Raw genomic sequence first — 18,070 nt, 5'->3', positions numbered from 1 at the left:
CTCTTTGTCAAGGCTAACCCACTCATCTGCAGTTTTGGTACAAACCCCCCTTATCCTCTCTCCAGTACTCTTTACATGAAATTGCTCTATCATTTATCCCATCCTTTAAGAAATGTATCTTTAATTTCTCTCTCTTCTTCCCCTCTATCTAAGCATGCTGAAAAGTGTCTAGTGCTTAAAAACAATAGCACCTTGATCCTTCCCTATTATGTACTTCTCTTCTTCCTTTGTATTGCCAAACTTCTCTAAAGAATAATCTATACCTTCTATCTCTACCTGACCCCATATTCACTCTTAATCTTGACTTTCCAGATTCTTTCCCTACCAGTCAACTTGAACTTTCCTTTCAAAAGTCACCAATGAAGGAATCAAGCCAAATGGCCTTGTCTCATTTCTCATCCTCCTCAACATTTGTATAACACTTGGTACTGTTATTATTATTACTTGCAATCCCCTTTCTAGAAAATTTGTTCTGTAATGTCTAAGGAAATTGCAGATTCTACTGATCTGCAACCCCCTTCTTGAAATTCTCTCTTCTCCTCAGTTCCTGTGATACTGTGCTGACCTGATTCTCCTCCCATGTCTGTTACTTGTTCCTGTTACTGGCTCCTTTCGCATAAATTCTTCCTTAACTTTAATGACAAATTTTGATACTTAGGATTTTTGTCCTCCTCCCTCTTCTCTTCTTTCTCTATGATATCTCCCTCAGTGATCACATCTGCCCTCTGAATATTTTTTTTTTTCAGTACTTTGCAAAGGACGTGCTGCACCCAGCTTGATCTGGATCCCAAAAGCCAATGTTAAATTTTTGTTGTGAGCATTTGCATCACAGACATTGGCAAATGTTACAAATCAGGGACTGATTTATTGTTTTGATGATTGTCTAGACTTGAAAAAACAATGGAGAAAATGTTAATAATACAAATTAAACTTACAAATGTGTGGGGGCACATTTTCTCCCAGGAACTATTTATTAAATGTTTACTAGAACATCACTGCCCATACCCCATTCTCCATTAGGTCTCCCTCTGAGGGAGGGGTATGAATTAAATAATTAGAGTCCAAATGCTTCAGGGAAGCTCATGCCCCCAAAGAAGATTTCTGGGCAGAAAGAGTTAAAGATACTGCTCGCGCACAAACAAGGGCCTTTCCGAACTAGGCTATTTACTCACACCAGGCGTGGATTTAACCAGCTAGCATTCTTTTTTCTTGTTAAATCTGTGCAATCCTAAAGAGATGCTACCAGTATGATCTGCACACTTAAATAATTCTCTCAACCTCAGCAATTGACCTTCTTGCTTTTGGCTAAGAGCCACTGGTTCAAATAGCCTGTGCTCCAAGTAGGACTTGCAACCAGTTCTTTCTGTCCTTGAGGCCAGCTTTCTGGCCTTAATGAATATGCCACAGCAAATATTCATCATATTCTCCTTGAATGTAAAGACAACCTTTGTGGAATTGCTACACAGATATTTAGGATATAAAACATTAACCTCAGACCTGAACTGTCTACACAACTCACAAGATCTGGATTTTCTGCCCAGCCAGAGCATTCCTTGGACTATTTGTTGTTGTTTTTGTTTGTTTGTTTGTTTCAAATCTCTCTGGTACAGAATCCTCCTGGAAGCTTCACTTTTCTCCTCTGAAAAGTGATCCTATGACCAAAGCCACTTTCTACGGAACATGTGGTACCTGGCTCAGAAATTCTCAATTTCTTGAATTCACAAGGTGAGCACCAGGGCTTTAAGTGTTTGTTTCTCAGCATGTCTGGTTGCTGGCCTGCACACAGAGAAGAAAACAAACAAACAAAAAAAAGTGGCAACCAGGGATTTGAGCTCCAGTTTCAGACTCATTTAGGCAGATAATGTCCCTGTGTGCTCATAGCTGCCATTGTCACTAGCAGGACAGGGGAAGAATAGAGGAAGGAGGTGGGGCAAACTTCTTTCACCTCCTTTGCTGAAAGGCCAAGGGAAGGCAAACACTTGAAGAGTCTCAAGAGTGAAGGACACAAAAGAGAGCAAGCTGCTTATCTTCATTTCCTACTAAGTCACTGAAGAATTGGTTTCTGCAGACTTTGTGCTAAGTCACATTCAATACAATCCCCATCATTGATAACCAGTCAGGAGTTGCTGCATCATCTCAATTAGGCTCATATCCTTCAGCAAGGGCTAGAGCACATGCCCAACTCCATGGAAGGTGCCCCCGTCCAGGTTAGGGAATTCCTCTGATAACTCCCATTACAAATACCTAAATAAAACATCCATCTGTCCTTGTACCTTCCCAGTTGTACAGACAATACAATAGTAGTCACTAGACAATATATAGGCTGCTTTGAACCCAGAAGCTGTAAAAAATAAAGAGTCCCATTTATTTAGCTTCTCAGAGCCTTAAAATCAGTGAGGGAACATAGATGATTTGGTACCGTTTAGTCTTGATTCACGCATCCAGAAGAGCTGATCACCAGATGACGACTCAGGAATTCTGGACCCCAGATTGCTCCCATCGCAGGATGAGAGCTCACAATCACGGAAAACTAGAATTCCTAAAGGCTGTTTTGATGCCTGCTATTCTCAGATCAATATTTGCTATGACTACTTCATTTCAGAGCACAATGATTGAACTCACTAGCCTTCCCAGGCAAAGAATAGTGCTACCATGACACTCTCAAGCCTTTGTAACCTTCAGACTTTCATCCTGCCACACGACCCTCTTGAAGCTGTATCTTGTTTCTTCTTGTTGCCACTTTTTTTTTTTTGTCTCTCTGCTTTAACCCTCCTGATGCTTAGCACAGAGCCTGGCACACAATAAATGTTTATTGACTGATTAGTGGAGAAGGCAGAGACAGTGAGAGAGGAGCTACATATAGCATGTTCTTTTCTCTCTGTCTTGTAACAAATTTTTCCCAAAGCTATAAAATCTGACACAGAATATACACTCCCCCAGCAATATATCACTTCTTGGGGAAGGACTGGATCTGGGAATTTGTTGGTATAGGAAAATAGAAAAAATGATTAATGGAAGTGTCTAGGTAAACAAGACTTTGAAGAAAACAAGCACAGTAGCCTAGTGGTTATTAAATCCAAGAACACAAAGTGGAGTAAGGATTCCATATTTGATAAGAACTGTTAGAAAAACTGGAAACCAGTTAGGCAGAAATCAGGTTTGGACCAACATCTTATATCATATATTATTATAAACTCCAAAATGATACTCTACCTACATATAAATAGTAACTTTTTTTTTTAAATGGAGTACTGTACAAGGAGGTATCTTTCATAATATGCCTAAAGGGGAAATTATTTATCAAAAAGGGTGTAGAGGTGATCATAAAAAGTTAAATAGCCAATATTAAATATACAAAAAATTTAAACATTTTGTACAAATAAAATCAAATGAGCTAGAATAAGAAAGAATCTGTCCTTTAGGAGGGGGAAAAAACCTTCATGTCTCATTCTAGAGTCATTGATAAAGATCTGATATCCAAGATAAATAGAGAACTAAGGTATAGATGTGAGAGATGTAGAGACAGAATAAGCAGTGCTTAGTAACTGATAGCTATCAGGGAGAAGAGGGAATCAGTCATCATTCAGCAAGTGTCTCTTTGTATGCCCAGAGTCCTAGAATAGTGCCTGGTGATAGTAGGTGCTTAATAAATGCTTGTTGAATGATTGACTGAAACATATAAGAACCATTCCCTAATGGATTTCAAGAGAAGAAATACAAACTCTCAAAAACCATATGAAAGAACGCTGTGTTGTAAAGAATAAAAGAAATGCAAATTGAATAATGCTCAGGTTTTTACCTCATATCATTATGATTGGTAAAGATGACAAAAGATAAAAGTGGAAATCTTAGAAGTGATATGTAAAAAAATCTCTATAAAAGGCATTCAGACCCTGTTGTTCAGATCTGTGAGTTGGTCCAATTGTTCTGGAAAACAACTGGTAACTACACTAGAAAAGTCTCTAAATTTCCTTTGACCTAGTGATAGCATGATTAGGTATGTATGAGGTCAAAAACAGTGTGCTTATATTATCTAAAGTTAATATTGCTCACATATTGATTTTGTATTGACAAGATAACAGTTTATGTGGCGTTGAGAGGTGGGTACTTTCATGCCTGAGCTGGTATTCTCTCATATGGTCCTCAGCTGACAGTCTCACAGCTAGCTTCCATCAGGAGGGTCTCAAGGCCATGATCAATCCGGGTTACTGTTCAGTGGCCTACTGTGAAGCTGAGTTCTTATAGTCCTGGAGGTCAAATGGTCCAAATGGTCCTTTCACACATTGCATTGTATCCATTTGTTGAAAGAGTTTATGCCATGCCTACGCAATATTCTTTTTAAGATAATTCTGTTCGTTCAATTGAGTGAACTCCAAATCATACTCTCCAGCCAATCAAATGAGATAATGTTGGTGGAGAAGTTAGGTGGCCCAGTGTATAAAGTGCCAGGCCTAGAGTCAGCAAGACCTGGGTTCAAAACCCACCTTAGATACTTACTAGCTGGGTGCCCCTCGGCAAGTCATTTAACCCATTTGTCTCAGTTTCCTCATCTGTAAAATGATGATGATAATAATAGCTTTTACCTCCCATGGGTATTGTGAGAATCAAATGAGATAACTGTAAAACACTTAGCACAGTGACTGGCACCATAGTAAGCACTATATAAATATTATTATTATTATTATTGTTATTATTGTTAGTAGTAGTAGTAGTAGTAGTAGTAGTGGTAATAGTATTCTCCCATTGGTCAAGGTAAATATCTAATTATACAAGCACAGCAGCAGCAAGATGTATGCTATAGGTACTCACTGAGTATATCACAAACCTATTCAGTTTTCTGAATATGCCATCTGGTGGAAGGAATTTATGACCATTACACAGGCATACCTCATTTTATTGTATTTTGCTTTACTGCATTTCACAGATATTGCATTTTTGTTTTTGTTATTATTATTATTATTTTTACAAATAGAAGGTTTTTGTCAACCCTATATTGAGCAAATCTAATGGCACCATTTTTTATAGGCATGCACTTACCATCACATTCCTGTGTTACATTTTGGTAGTTCTCACAAAATTTCAAATCTGTTATGGTGATCTGTGATCAATGATCTTTGATGTTACTATTGTAATTGTTTTGGGAGGCCACAAACCTGGCAGCAAACTTAATTGATAAATATGGTGTGTGTTCTGACTACTCCACAGACGAACCATTCCCCTGCCTCTTTCCTTTTCCTCAGGCCTCCTTATTCCCAGAGATACAACAATATTGAAATTAGGTCAATTAATAACCCTACAGTGGCCTCTAAGTGTTCAAGTGAAAGGAGGGGTCAATTGATGTATCAAACTTATTGTTGTCTTATTTTAAGAAATTGCCACAGCCACCGCAACCTTCAGCAACTCTCCTACTCCCATCCCAATCAGTCAGCACCCATCAACATCAAGGAAAGGCTCTCCACCAACAAAAAGATTAAGACTCACTAGAGGTTCAGATGATCGTTAGCATTTTTTAGCAATAAAGTATTTTTTAATTTAGGTGTGCACATTGGTTTTTTTTTGGACAATACTATTGTACACTTAATAGACTACAGTATAGAGTAAACATAACCTTTATATATGCTGGGAAACAAACTTTGTGTGACTTGCTTTATTGTGGTGGTCTGGGACCAAACTTGCATTATCTTTGAGGTATGCCTATAGTACCTTTTGAAATCTAGGGACAATAATACATACCCAGTGACAGCTGGACTGACCACAGAAGCATTTAATAACTATGGGCTTTCAGAAAACAACCAGCAACAGATGTGCTGGTTCCTTTCTTTTGTCTAGTTCTGATTTCATATCCAACATGTTGCCCGCATTCAGAATTAGTCAGTCAGTGTCCTCTCAAGGAACCGACAAATTCCCAAGTAAGCAACCTTTCTAGACTGTTCCTCAACTTCGACCCCCAGGTTTCCAGTTGGGGGTCCAGGGTCCTAGGCATAACCCTGTGGTGATATACTATTGCATATCAGGATCCCCCACTTATGTGTTGCCCACTAACAATCTGCCAATTAATTCTTAGAAAAGGCATTTAACTTAAATTATAAGGAGTCGAAATACTACCCTCCTCCATCAACCTGGGGTACGCTGTCCCACAAATGTACACAGTATCTATGAGAAGAATAGGCTTATACCTAAAAAAGCAATGGTAATGAGGTACATGTGCATGAGACACATGTAGCAAAGCAACTCCTAACTCTTTGTATTACAAGACCTAGAAGCTCTCTCTTTTTAGAGCTTTCCAGGGGCTACTCCTCTCCACAGCCTGACTCTTGACTGCTAAGGGTCAAACTCCTGAAGGCTGCTTCCTCCCTCCAGTGACTCTCTCTCCGCATCCATGTCTGTGTGCTTCTGATTCTCCTGGTCCAATGGTTCCCTTTCAAAGCTACATATAGAAGTGGGAGAGGAAAGAGAAATTACCTCTTCCTAGCCCCACCAACCAACCCTTGCTTGTAATCCTTCACTCTCTTGAATTCTCAAACTGCCGTTTCCTGCTCTATTAGATGCCATACCTGATGGAGGAGCAAAGGGCAGAAAGGAAGAGATAGAAACTCCCTTTTTCTCCCCGCCCCCACTTCCAAGCATTCTCATTCTAAGACGCTTACACTTGCTGCCTCTTAGTTCCCTCTTTGACTCACCCCAGGGACTAATTAACAACTAATAAAAAGATCAGAGTGAAGAAACACCTCTACAATAAGTTCAATGCATCATTAACAACTTGTGATTACAACTTGGCTTTCTGTGACTTAGTTAACTGAGGTGGGGTGCATCATATTCCTTTCCCTTACACACATATTACTATAGTGGTTTTCACTCATGTCTGACGCTTTGTGATCTCATTTGGAGTTTTCCTAGCAAAGCTAATGGAGCGGTTTGCCCTTTTCTTCTCCAGCTCATTTTACAGATGAAGAAACTGAGGTAGACAGGGTTAAATGACTTGCCCAGGGTCACACAGCTAATAAGTGTCTGAGGCCAGATTTGAACTCAAGAAGATAAGTCTTCCTGACTCCAGGTCTGGCATACATACTACTATGTGTTAGACATTGGGAGTACAAATAGGTACTTGAGATATAATCCTTTACCTCAAGCACCTAAAATCTAGTTGTGCATATATATATGTACATATATACACACATGTACATACACACATATGAAATCGTATTTGGAGTTAATTCACTTAGCCTGTAACTCTCATTCTGGTTCTGGTGACTGTTAAAGAGTTCCCATGTATGCAGGGGTGGGGAACCTGAAACCTCCAGGCCATGTGTGGTCCTCTAGGTCCTCAAGTGCAGCCCTTTGACTGAATCCAAATTTCACTGAACAAATCTCCTTAATAAAAGGATTTGTTCTGTAAAACTTAGACTCAGTCAAAAGGTCTCACCTGAAGACCTAGAAGGCCACATGTGGCCTGCAGGTTCCCCATCCCTGATGGGGCATTCCTACTCTGCTCAATAATTAAGTCTTTGTATGGAGTCCCCAAACTCAATGAGCCCACTATACGTGTGTGTGGTGTACATATATGTACATAGGTATACATATATGTATCTCCACACACATATACACACATATGTACATATATCTATAACTATGTGTGTGTGTATAGGGTCAACCTCAGTCCACAAGATTACACTTTTCATCTCATCTAGCTATTCTGTAATTTACCCAGCTGTCACATATACTACTTCCCTCCAACCCTAACCCTAATTCCACCTCTTGCTCTGCATTCAAATCAGTCTGACCATACTATCACGGTTCCTTATGGAAAGATGTGTCAGTACAAAGTTCTACTGATTAATTCACTATCTCCCTGACTCCCTTTCCTAGCTTCCATTCGCATATGTCTTCTCATTCTAAAGTTTCTTGAGGGCAAGGATTGTCTGTTTTGTATTTGTACCCTCAGCATTTAATAATATTAATAACTAGCATTTAGTACAGTGCCAGACACACAATAATTAATAAATGATTTCTCACTAATTTTTATATGATACACATTGCCTCTTAATTGCTGAGAAGACATTCCATTGATTTCAGAGGAGCCTGTTAACAACCAACTTTGGATACTGAGTCATAAAGTTAGTGTGGGAAGCTCTATCAGCAATCATTTAATCCAAGCTCTTGTTTTATAGCTGAAGAAAACCATCATCCAGAGAGATTAAGTGATTTGCAGCAAGGTCACAGAGGAATTAAGTAGCACAGCTGAAATTATTAAATTGTTTATTAGCAGATTAAATGTGCTGCATGTGAGTAATCCCAATAAAACACTCTTCAAATAGTTCATCCCGTCTGGAAGTGATCTCCAGACCTTGCGTTCAGCCGAGCGGTTGTCATAAGCCAGAGCCTCCGAGGGTGCCGGACCCAGGAGTCAGAAGCCTTGGGTTCACACCAGCTGCCTCAGTTTCCTAATCTGTAAAATGGGGAGACGAATATTCGGTGCTTCCGGGAGGCTCTAACGAGATAACACGTGTAATTATCAGTTATTATTATTACGCGGCGGATGAAGAAAATCTTTTCCACGCCTGCGTGCTCCGAGACGCTCTGCGCTTTAGTAAGCTGGGGATAATAAGCGCACTACGTCACTGGGTGGGTGGGAAGGTTGCGTCAAATCAGGTTTTTAAAAGGAATGCGCTTTGCAAACCTTAAAGAGCCGTATACGTGTGACTACGGTGTTGTTATTTATTATCGCTGTTACGTGATTCGGGGTCAATAAGCTTTGCAGGTGTGCAAAGTCTGGCGGCCAGGGACGGGGTGCCAGGGTCCACCCCGTGCCCATAATGCCCTCCCTCTCCGGCACGCCCACATCCCCTGGCACGCAGCGAGAGGCTCTGCGCGCGCCGCCCCCGGGAACCGGGCCCAGGAGCCGTCGGCTTCGCCCGTCGCGCTGCACGCCGGGAAGAGGCTCCGCGGTCAGGACCGACGCGGGAAAGCAGAGAGCTCCATAGGCGTCTTTCTAAAGCTCCGGGTAGTTCCTTGCCCCCCCCCGGGGGCCTTCGACCTCCTACGCAGCAGAAATATTACGCTCCCGGCGAAACCCCGCCTTCTCCTTCCAGAGAAGAGGGCGTGCCCTCCCACCCTCCGCCAACTTAGGTGCTTGACCAAATGCCTGCTCAGGGTTAAGTCTCCATCGTTAGAGCCTTCAGGGTAAAGAAGTAAGCCTCGGACACCCGTTACACTTTTATTTCTTGAAGGCATTTCTTTCATTTCCAGATCCGCGGGTCTTCATGAGCCTGCAAAAAGTATCTTTATCTCATTTCTCTCAGGCGTTGTCATGGACACCCTGGCCCCGGCCAGGCAAGGCGAGGTCCTAACTGGGCAGCGTCGCTCTCCAGGGCGGTGCCCGGCGCAGCGTTTCCCCCACGGTACCCGGGGCGGCGACTACCACGGGCTCGGGGTGTCGCTCGCTCGCTCCGCGGGGACATCGGTGTCCGGATGGACTCGCCCGGCCCCGGCGGGAAGTGGCTCCGCAGGCTCCGGCCGGGCAGGCGGCGGCGGCGGCCGCGGCGGGAGGACGAGGCGGCGGCGGCCGGTCCCTGAGGCGGGCGAGCCCGGCTTCCTGCGGCACCATGATGCCCGGGGAGACTCACTCCAAGGCTGCGGGGACGGCAGCAGATGCCTCGGGTTGTCAGGGCTGCTCCGCGCTCCAGCAGGTACCGGCTCCGCCCCAGAGAGTAGGGCCCGGGTCCTTCTTCCACCCTCCCACTCCCACCCCCGGCATCCCTGGGACTTGCCCCCTGCGGGGCTGGGGGCCGGGAGCCGGCCGGGCCGCTGCCCCTTGGGGCGCACCTCTCTTTTGTCAGCCCCTCGTCGCCCCTTTGCGCTTGGCTCCGCGCCCCCGCCCCTTTCCGGGAGCATTTTGGAGAAGGGATCGTCTTGTTTTAGAAGCCACGTGCCCTGTCGGGGAAGGGGTGTCGCCGGGGGCGCGTGGATGAGGTTTGCGGGCTTTCATCTCCGGGGACGGACTGCGTGGGGGACCCCCGTTTCTCGGGGTCAGGCTGGGCTTCAGCGTCGAGGTCGAGCTCTTTTCTCGGGCATGGTTTCAGCGCTGGGCTCGTCCTTCTTTAAGAGGCTGGAAGGATACTTCCCCATCCCCCCAGGCCCCCGCCCCAGTGTTTGTTTAAAGCTCCCTCCTAGCAGAGGCTCTCCCCCAGGGAGGTGTGGCCACCCCTTGAGTTGATAGACCAAACTGCAGAAAACGTCCTTGATTCTGTGACTGACAGACAGCTCTGCTGTGAGGAGGTGAAGCTGAAGGGAAAATCGCCGTAGCAGAGGTTGACTTGGATAGTGTCAGACAATCACCAAATCACCAACCATTTATGAAGCGCCTACTATGCGCCATACACTGTGCATGCTGCTGGGGATGCAAAGACAAACCTGCCCCATCCCATCCTGTCATTTAGGACCTAAAGTTTTTTCATTATTTGGGGGGGAGGGGAGATGGGAGGCTGTGAGACGGAGTAAGACAACATAAACAGTTTTAAATATATGCAAAATAAGTAAATGGGACTTTTAAGACGGGAGGGGGCCCTTGAGTTGAACTTTGACGAAAGCTAGTGATTCTAAAAAGCGGAGGTGAGAAAGAAGGCACACTGGAGGTCAGCTTGTGCAAAGGCACAGGGGATATGAAATGTGAGTGAATAACCGAAAGGGAGCCAGTTTGCAGCCCAGAATGCTTATTGGGGACCAGTGTGTAATCCTGGTTTGAGATTGATTGTGAGGAGCTTTAAATTGCAATTAGAGGAATTTGCATTTGGTCTTAATGGCAGTAGGGAGCCACTGGAGATTATTGAGCATCAGGGAGTGATGTAGTCAGACCTATTCTGAAAGAAATCACTTTGGTCACTGCCTTTAACATTTTCTGCATAAAAAAAGAAAAGCACTTAAGATGAAAAGTGATTTTTTTTTAAGAGCTAAAATTTTAGTCAATCTGCAAATCATCTGTAAAGATTGTTTTGATTGACTCATCTATGCAAGAGGTCATAGCTTTGAGCTGGAAGAAATCTTAGGGGCCATCAAATTCAACTCCTTCATTTTGCATGTGAGAAAATTGAGACCCAGAAAGGTGAAGTAACTTGACCCAGGTCACACAGTAAGTGATAGAGGCTGCATTTGAATCCAGGGCTCTTTCCATTGTGCCAGCTCAGGTTCTTCATCAGTCAGGTATCATCTATTATAGTTCATCTTCATAATCTCTTCTAACTTTAAATCCTATTCAAATACATATCTACTACCTGCAAAGCACTAGAGATATGAAGACATACATAACTGAAACAGCCCCAGAATTCAGAACTCAGATAGCACTGGGGAGATAAGACACATATTTTGGCTGTGACAGTTTGTACCAACTCTAAATTCTGATTCTATGAAAACTACGTGTTACTGTGTAGGCTTAGTAATACCAAGATAGTATAGTATTTATATTTTAGAAATACTCCAGAAGTAGAATCTTTATAAAGCATATATCCAGTATCTCCAGTAATATACTTGTTTTGTTATTTATGATCATTTTTTATCTTCAAGAATTGTTAACTTTTTAATATTAGAATGTGTGATTTCATCGGGGTGGAAGAGATCCTGGTCTGGAAACTTTTTACCAGTTTAAGACTTGCAGCTTTTTTATAACTTAGTCTTAGAATTGTTTAGAACACTGAGAGATTAAGTGGCCTGCTCATGCCATGGTCATGCAACATATATCACTTAATCTCTCAGAGGCAGGACCAGACCTTGGATCTTCCTAACTCTATAGCCTCTTTCCCATTGTCTTGTCATTTTCTTTACCCAATCTTCATATGACATGAACTCCAGGTCCTGGTTGGATTCCTAGACATTCTTCACTTTATCTGTATCCTTTCTAAAATGCAGTGCCTGAAACTAAGTTATACTACTCTAGGTGTGCTCTGATAAGGGCAAAATTAGCAGGATTATCACCTGTTAGATCTGGACACTATTGCTTCTCAATGAAATCTCAGCTCATTATCTTTCTTGGAGTTTGTAGTGAGTACTGAACTTGGAGTGAGAAAAACTTGAGTTCCCATCTTGTGACATACTGGCTAGCTCTATGACCATAGGCAAGACACCCAATCTGAGACTGTCATCGACACATTGGCTGTAAGTGACTAGGAGGATGGTGGTGCCTTGCACAGTAGGGAAGTTTGAAAGGGAGTTGGGGGGGAAAGATGAAAGATGGCTAAAGGACATCTAATTTGAGATAGCAGCATTAGTCAGTAATCATTTATTAAGCATCATCCTTGTGCCTGGCACTGTGTTAAGTGCTAGGAACACAAAGAAAGGCAGATGACAGCCCTTGCACTCAAGTAGCTCACACTCTAATGGAGAAGACAGCATTCAATCAACTATGTACAAACAAGCTCTATACAGTATAAATTGGAAATAATCAATAGAGGGAAGGCACTAGAATTAGAGAGGATTGGGAATGGCTTCTTGTAGAAGGTGGGAGTTTTACTGGTGCTTGAATAAAGCCAGGAAGTAGAGATGAGTTGAGAGAGCATTCTTGGCATAGGGAAAAGCCAGAGAAAACACCCAGAGTCAGAGATGGAGTGTCTTGTTCAAGAAACAGCAAGGAGGCCACTTTCTACTGAATCAAAGAATGTTAGGAATGTCTGATGCAAGAGGACTGGGAAGATTAGGGGAGGGGCAGGTTATGAAGGGCTTTGAACACCTAACAGAAGATTTTCAGCTTGATCTTGTAGATGATAAAGAGCTAAAATTTATTGACAGAGGTAGAGGCAGTACCATGGTTCTTGTGCTTCAGGAAGATCACTTTGACTGCTGAGTGAGGATAGACTGGAGTGGGGAGAGACTCCAGGCAGGGAGACCAACCAGCAGACTGTTGGGATAGTCCAAACATAAAGTGATGCATCAGCATTGTGGCAATGTCAGAAGAATGAATGGGGAATGTATGGGAGATGTTATGAAGGTAAACATATCCATATGAAGGTAATCCATATCCAGCAACAGACTGGATATGGAGGCTAAGAGAGAGCATTGAATAGGCAAAGATGACACCTTGATTTGTGAGATGACTGGAAGGATGTGGTATCCTGAGCAATAATAGGGAAGTTAGCATGGAGCTGGGGGGAAAGATGGTGAGTTCAGTTTTGGACATGCTGAGTTTAAGATGTTTAAGATCCTGTTGGAGATGTGCAATAGTCAGTTGTAACTGTGTTACTAATGGTCGACAAGAGCTTAGGGCTAAATAAGTAGATTTGAGAATCATCAGCATAGAGATGATAGTTGAATCCATGGGAGCTAATGATATTGACAAGTGAAATAGTATAGAATGAGAAGAGAAGAAGGCTCAGGACAGAGCCCTATGGGATACCCATAGATAGCAGGCATGACCTGGTAGTTAGAGATGTGTGACTATAGCTCAGCAGAGAGATTGGGATTGGAGATATAGTTTTGGGAGTTATTTGCATAGAGGTGAAATCATCAAGTGAAACAATATAGAGTGAAAACAAGGAGGCCCAGAGCAGAGTCTTTAAGGGTATCTATGGGCATGAATGATAGAGAGGGCATGACATGGATGAAAACGAGTGTTAAAACAGGATTTTTACTGAGCCAGTCTCTAACCTGAGAATGACAAAACAGCAGGCCTGAGACAAAGTACCTGTCATCAGGTAGCCATTTAATTAATTAGTTTCATTATGAGGAACAGATTTACATATCAGGAACTCACCTGATCAGAATTCCACCTTGCTGAAGTGAAGACATAGATTATATACATAAATCACAATGGGAAAGGGGGGGAAAGTGTATTACAAAGGGTCCTTCCCAGGGCTTTGAATGATTTCCCAAGGTAATCCCACCCTCACTAAGGTACAAGTGTCTTGAAGTTCTGTGAGAAGAGCATTGTTCAGGTTTTTGGGGGTTGTTAACTTGGCCGGTCACGAGACCAGAGTTCTGTGACAAGAACAGGTTTTACAGTCTTTGGTTCGCTTCACTTTAGGTACATATGCACAAGGATACCAGTGATTTTATCAGAGTTTTGATTGATCATTTCAAGATGCATTGTGAACTGATTCACAAGCCAGAAAAGGAAATTCTGAAAAATCTGATCTATTAGTATATTCATTACACATATCAATAATTATAAAAATCATAATTCCACACCAGCAAGGGAAACTGAGAAAGAGATGTTGTAGTTAGGGAGAGCCAGAGAAGAGATAGTACAATGTCATCAGGAATACTTGAAAGTCCTCTATTTCATTAAGTGTTCATTTTTTCCCTGAAGGAAACTCAGTTTTTCTTGGTAGTTGATTCTTGGTTGTAATCCTAGCTCCTTTGCCCTCCAGCATATCATATTCCAAGTCCTTGGATTCTTTAATGTAGAAGCTAAGTCTTGTGTTTATCCTTACTATGGCTCCACAATATTGAATTGTTTTTCTTTCTCTCTGCTTGTGATATTTTCTTCTTGACCTAAAAGCTCTGGAATTTGGTCGTGATGATTCTCTGGGGGGTATTGGCACACTCAGGACAACTGTACCTATCTGTCTATTAGTGGGAGTTGGATAGCACTTGTGGATGGTGGTGATGAGAAAGGTGGTCCTCTGTGCACTTATTTCTTCCATCAGTGAAGGCTATGGGGACTGGACCTTTTGAAGCAGGTCTTATGGTTTTATGGTGCTCTATACCCATGGCACTTGGGTTCAGAGTTCCAGTCTGTCCCCATCAGGGTCTGAAGGAATAGTAGTCAACATGGTGGTGATTTTACTTGCCTGGAACATGCTTCCTTCTACCTTACTCAGGGTGCCTCGCTTCCTTCAGCTAGACGAGCTAGCTTATTTTCTCTGTGTGTATAGAAAAGAGAATGTAGAAGCACAGATTATAGATGAATTTCTTAAAAAGTTTAGCTGAGAATCTAGGAGAGTTAGCTATCAGGGATGGTCAGATCAAGTGAGGGTTTTCTAAGGATGGGGTAGCATGGGCATGTTTGCAGGCATTACGGTAGGAGTCAGTAGAAAGGGAATGATGGAAGACAAGAGGGTAATTGATACTGAGGGTAATTTCCTGGAGAGGTGAGGAAGAGATGGCATCAAGACTACCTTTAGAAAGTCAGGGAGAAGGTTCTTTTCTTCTTTCGACACAAGAGTGGAGGACAATGTTAGGGTAATGTGAGGTGAGAAATGGAGAAGAGGGGGCACTTATGCTCTCCCCCCTTCCTCTTTCTCCTCTCTTTACCTCTGTCCTTTTCTCCCTTCCTCTTTCTTTCTTTCCCTTTCTCCCTGTTTTGTGTGTGAAGTATGAGGAGGTCTCTGGCTAAGAAGATAGAGAGATAGCAAATGGGAGGGCCCAGCTGAGATTAGAAAACATAAATTGTAGTAGTCTCAGTCTGTGTGATTTCCTCCAGCTCCATTCAGAAGTGGAGTATGAAAATTTAAATATAATTTTGTTAACTTGTCTCAATTCTTGTTTGCCATACATAGTACAGAAAGGACTTGATCAGCAATTTAAACTCATAGGAGCCTAGTACATATTTTTGTGAAAACCCTGATTTATTCTAACAAGTAGAAGCAATTTCAACATGTTTGTACTTTTATATGTTCTTATTTGTATTTTATGGATCAGATGACTGAGGCTTAGACAAACTTTAAGTGACTTGCCCAGGGTCACACAGCTAAGTAGCGTTAAAGATGGGTGAAAAGATCAATGTCAGGAATTAACTAATGAGTGTTGAATTAATTAATCAAAAGTATTTTGGAAGAGGGGAAGGTTACTTCGAGCTGGAATAGTGAAGAGTGACTTGACAGAGAAGGATAGAATTTGAACTGAATCTTGAAAGGATAGGCAGGTTTTAGATAGGATTAAAAAGACAGTTCTGCAATGTAGGGAGAAGAACAAAAGAAATGGACTTCAAGGTGTAGTCAGGTTGATGATTCAAAATTTGGCTAAAGTTGTGGGGTATTTTTAGAGAATGTGTCCATTTAAATTAAAACATCTAAATTGAGTTCTAGGGAGTGACAGTTCTTGAATTGAAAAGCACTAAGGGGTACTCAGTATCTTTGTCACAATACTAATTAAAGAGATACTCAGATGTAGTTGACTGAGCTGTGTATATTTTGAGAAAGGTACTGTCACTGATGAAATTGATAAAAACTGAGGCAATTAAATCCTAGCATATCAATTTATTAGCAAGGTATACAGTCACATAACAAATCAGATCCAAGACCCCTGAGTAGGTACAAGAACACTGTTTTGCAGGTAACAAAGCTTTCTTACAATCAATAATGAGAAACCAACCAACTTATACAATCTTGAATAACATCTCTTTCTGATTGACCAGAGTTTTACAAATGTTGTGGTTATTTCAAGAATATCCTGATACATTCTATGGTTATTACAAAAACATATCACAAGTTATATGAAACATCTTGTGGTCATCACCTCCTTCCCTCATTTCCCAGAATTTTATCAACACCTTAATTTCTCATAATCATATAATTTATAGCAAAGCAAGGCCTAGCTCACAAAATAGATTCTGTTCACAAGATGGAGTCAATTTGGCTCTTTCAATTCCCTCTTTGATCCTTGGAGAACTTGTTTCCCGTCAGTCATTTATTCAATGGCAATTGTATAAGGTTCATTGTATAATCATAATCAGTATTTTGAACTGTCCTCAGATTATTAGGAATTAATCTTGAGTAGTCTTTAGTACAACAAGTAATACAACATCTAATACAAAGCCAAAAGAAAATTATGTGGCCTAGGATACAGGTGTACCTCATTTTATTGTGCTTTGTGCTTTATTGCACTTTGCAGCTACTGCATTTTTTTTTACTAATTGAAGGTTTATGGCAACCCTGCATCGAGCAAGTCTATTGGTGCCATTTTTCGCACAGCACGTGTGCTCACATTGTGTCTCTCTGTCATATTTTGGTAATTCTTGTAATATTTCAGACTTTTTCATTATTATCATATCTGTTATGGTGATCTTTGATATTTCTATTGCTATTGTTTTGGGGTACCACAAACTGCACTCATGTAAGACATCAAACTTAACAGATAGATGTGGTATGTGTTTTGACTGCTTCATCAGCCAGCCGGCGGTTCTCCATCTCTCTCTCTCCCTCCTCAGGCCTCCCTTTTCCCTGAGACAAAAGTTTTGAAATTAGGCCAGTTAAAAACCTTACAATGGCCTCTAAGTATTCAAGTGAAAGGAAGAGTCAGTCAATGCAGCAAACTTCATTGTTGTCTTATTTCAAGAAGTTGCCACAGCCCAGCCTACCATAGCAACCCCAACCATGATCAGTCATCAACATCAAGGAAAAGTGACTGTCCACTAACAAAAAGATTATGATTTGCTGAAAACTGAGATGGCATTTTTTTAAGAGAGAAAGTATTTTTTCAATAACGTGTACTTTTTTTTAGACATAATATTATTGCACACTTAATAGACTACAATATAGTGTAAACATACTTTTATATGCACTGGAAAATCAAACAATTCCTGTGACTCACTTTATTGTACTGTTTACTTTGTTGCAATGGTCTATAACCAAACCCAAAATATCTCCAGTGTCTGTAGTAAGGGTCCTCAATATTCCTCCTCCTTGTACTTCAATTTGAAGGGATTTGATAGACTCACTTATGGCCTGGGCCAACTTCCCAATCTTAGGGGGAGAGATTCATAACTGCCTGTTCTAAGGCAATGACTCCAATATATGGAATTATGTACCAGAGAAACTTAAAACCTAAACATATGTGTGTATGTATATGTGTGTGTGTGTGTTTCCCCCAGTTACATGTCAAGAAAAATTTTTAGCATTTTTTTTTGTGAGGCAATTGGGATTAAGTAACTTGCCCAGAGTCTCGCAGCTACTGAGTGTTATGTGTCTGAGTCCAGATTTGAACTCAAGTCCTCCTGACTCCAGGGCCAGTGTTCAATACTCTTTGCCACCTAGCTGCTCCTAGCATTCATTTTTACAAGATTTTTAGTTTAAAATTTTTCTCCCTCCTTCCCTCCCCTCTTCTAAAAATGGTTTGATGTAGTTTATACATGTGCTATCATGTAAAA

General features: G+C 41.7%; 1 protein-coding gene across 3 annotated transcripts in view; it reads left to right on the top strand.

The window, feature by feature from the left end:
• Positions 1-9,587: 9,587 nt before the first annotated feature.
• The window catches only part of ICE1 (interactor of little elongation complex ELL subunit 1), a 74,216-nt gene continuing 65,733 nt past the window's right edge, over positions 9,588-18,070 (top strand). For 2 of the 3 annotated variants that reach the window (XM_027868824.1, XM_027868825.1), the window contains exon 1: positions 9,603-9,686. In XM_027868824.1, coding sequence (XP_027724625.1) covers positions 9,603-9,686 — 84 coding nt within the window. Of the gene's footprint in view, positions 9,687-18,070 lie in introns of all 3 variants that reach the window. The other variant, XM_027868823.1, reaches the window with a different exon arrangement.

Source organism: Vombatus ursinus, unplaced genomic scaffold (assembly GCF_900497805.2).
Source record: "Vombatus ursinus unplaced genomic scaffold, bare-nosed wombat genome assembly UNPS02014791.1, whole genome shotgun sequence".
NCBI lineage: Eukaryota > Metazoa > Chordata > Mammalia > Diprotodontia > Vombatidae > Vombatus > Vombatus ursinus.
This window is presented reverse-complemented; position numbering and strand designations above follow the sequence as displayed.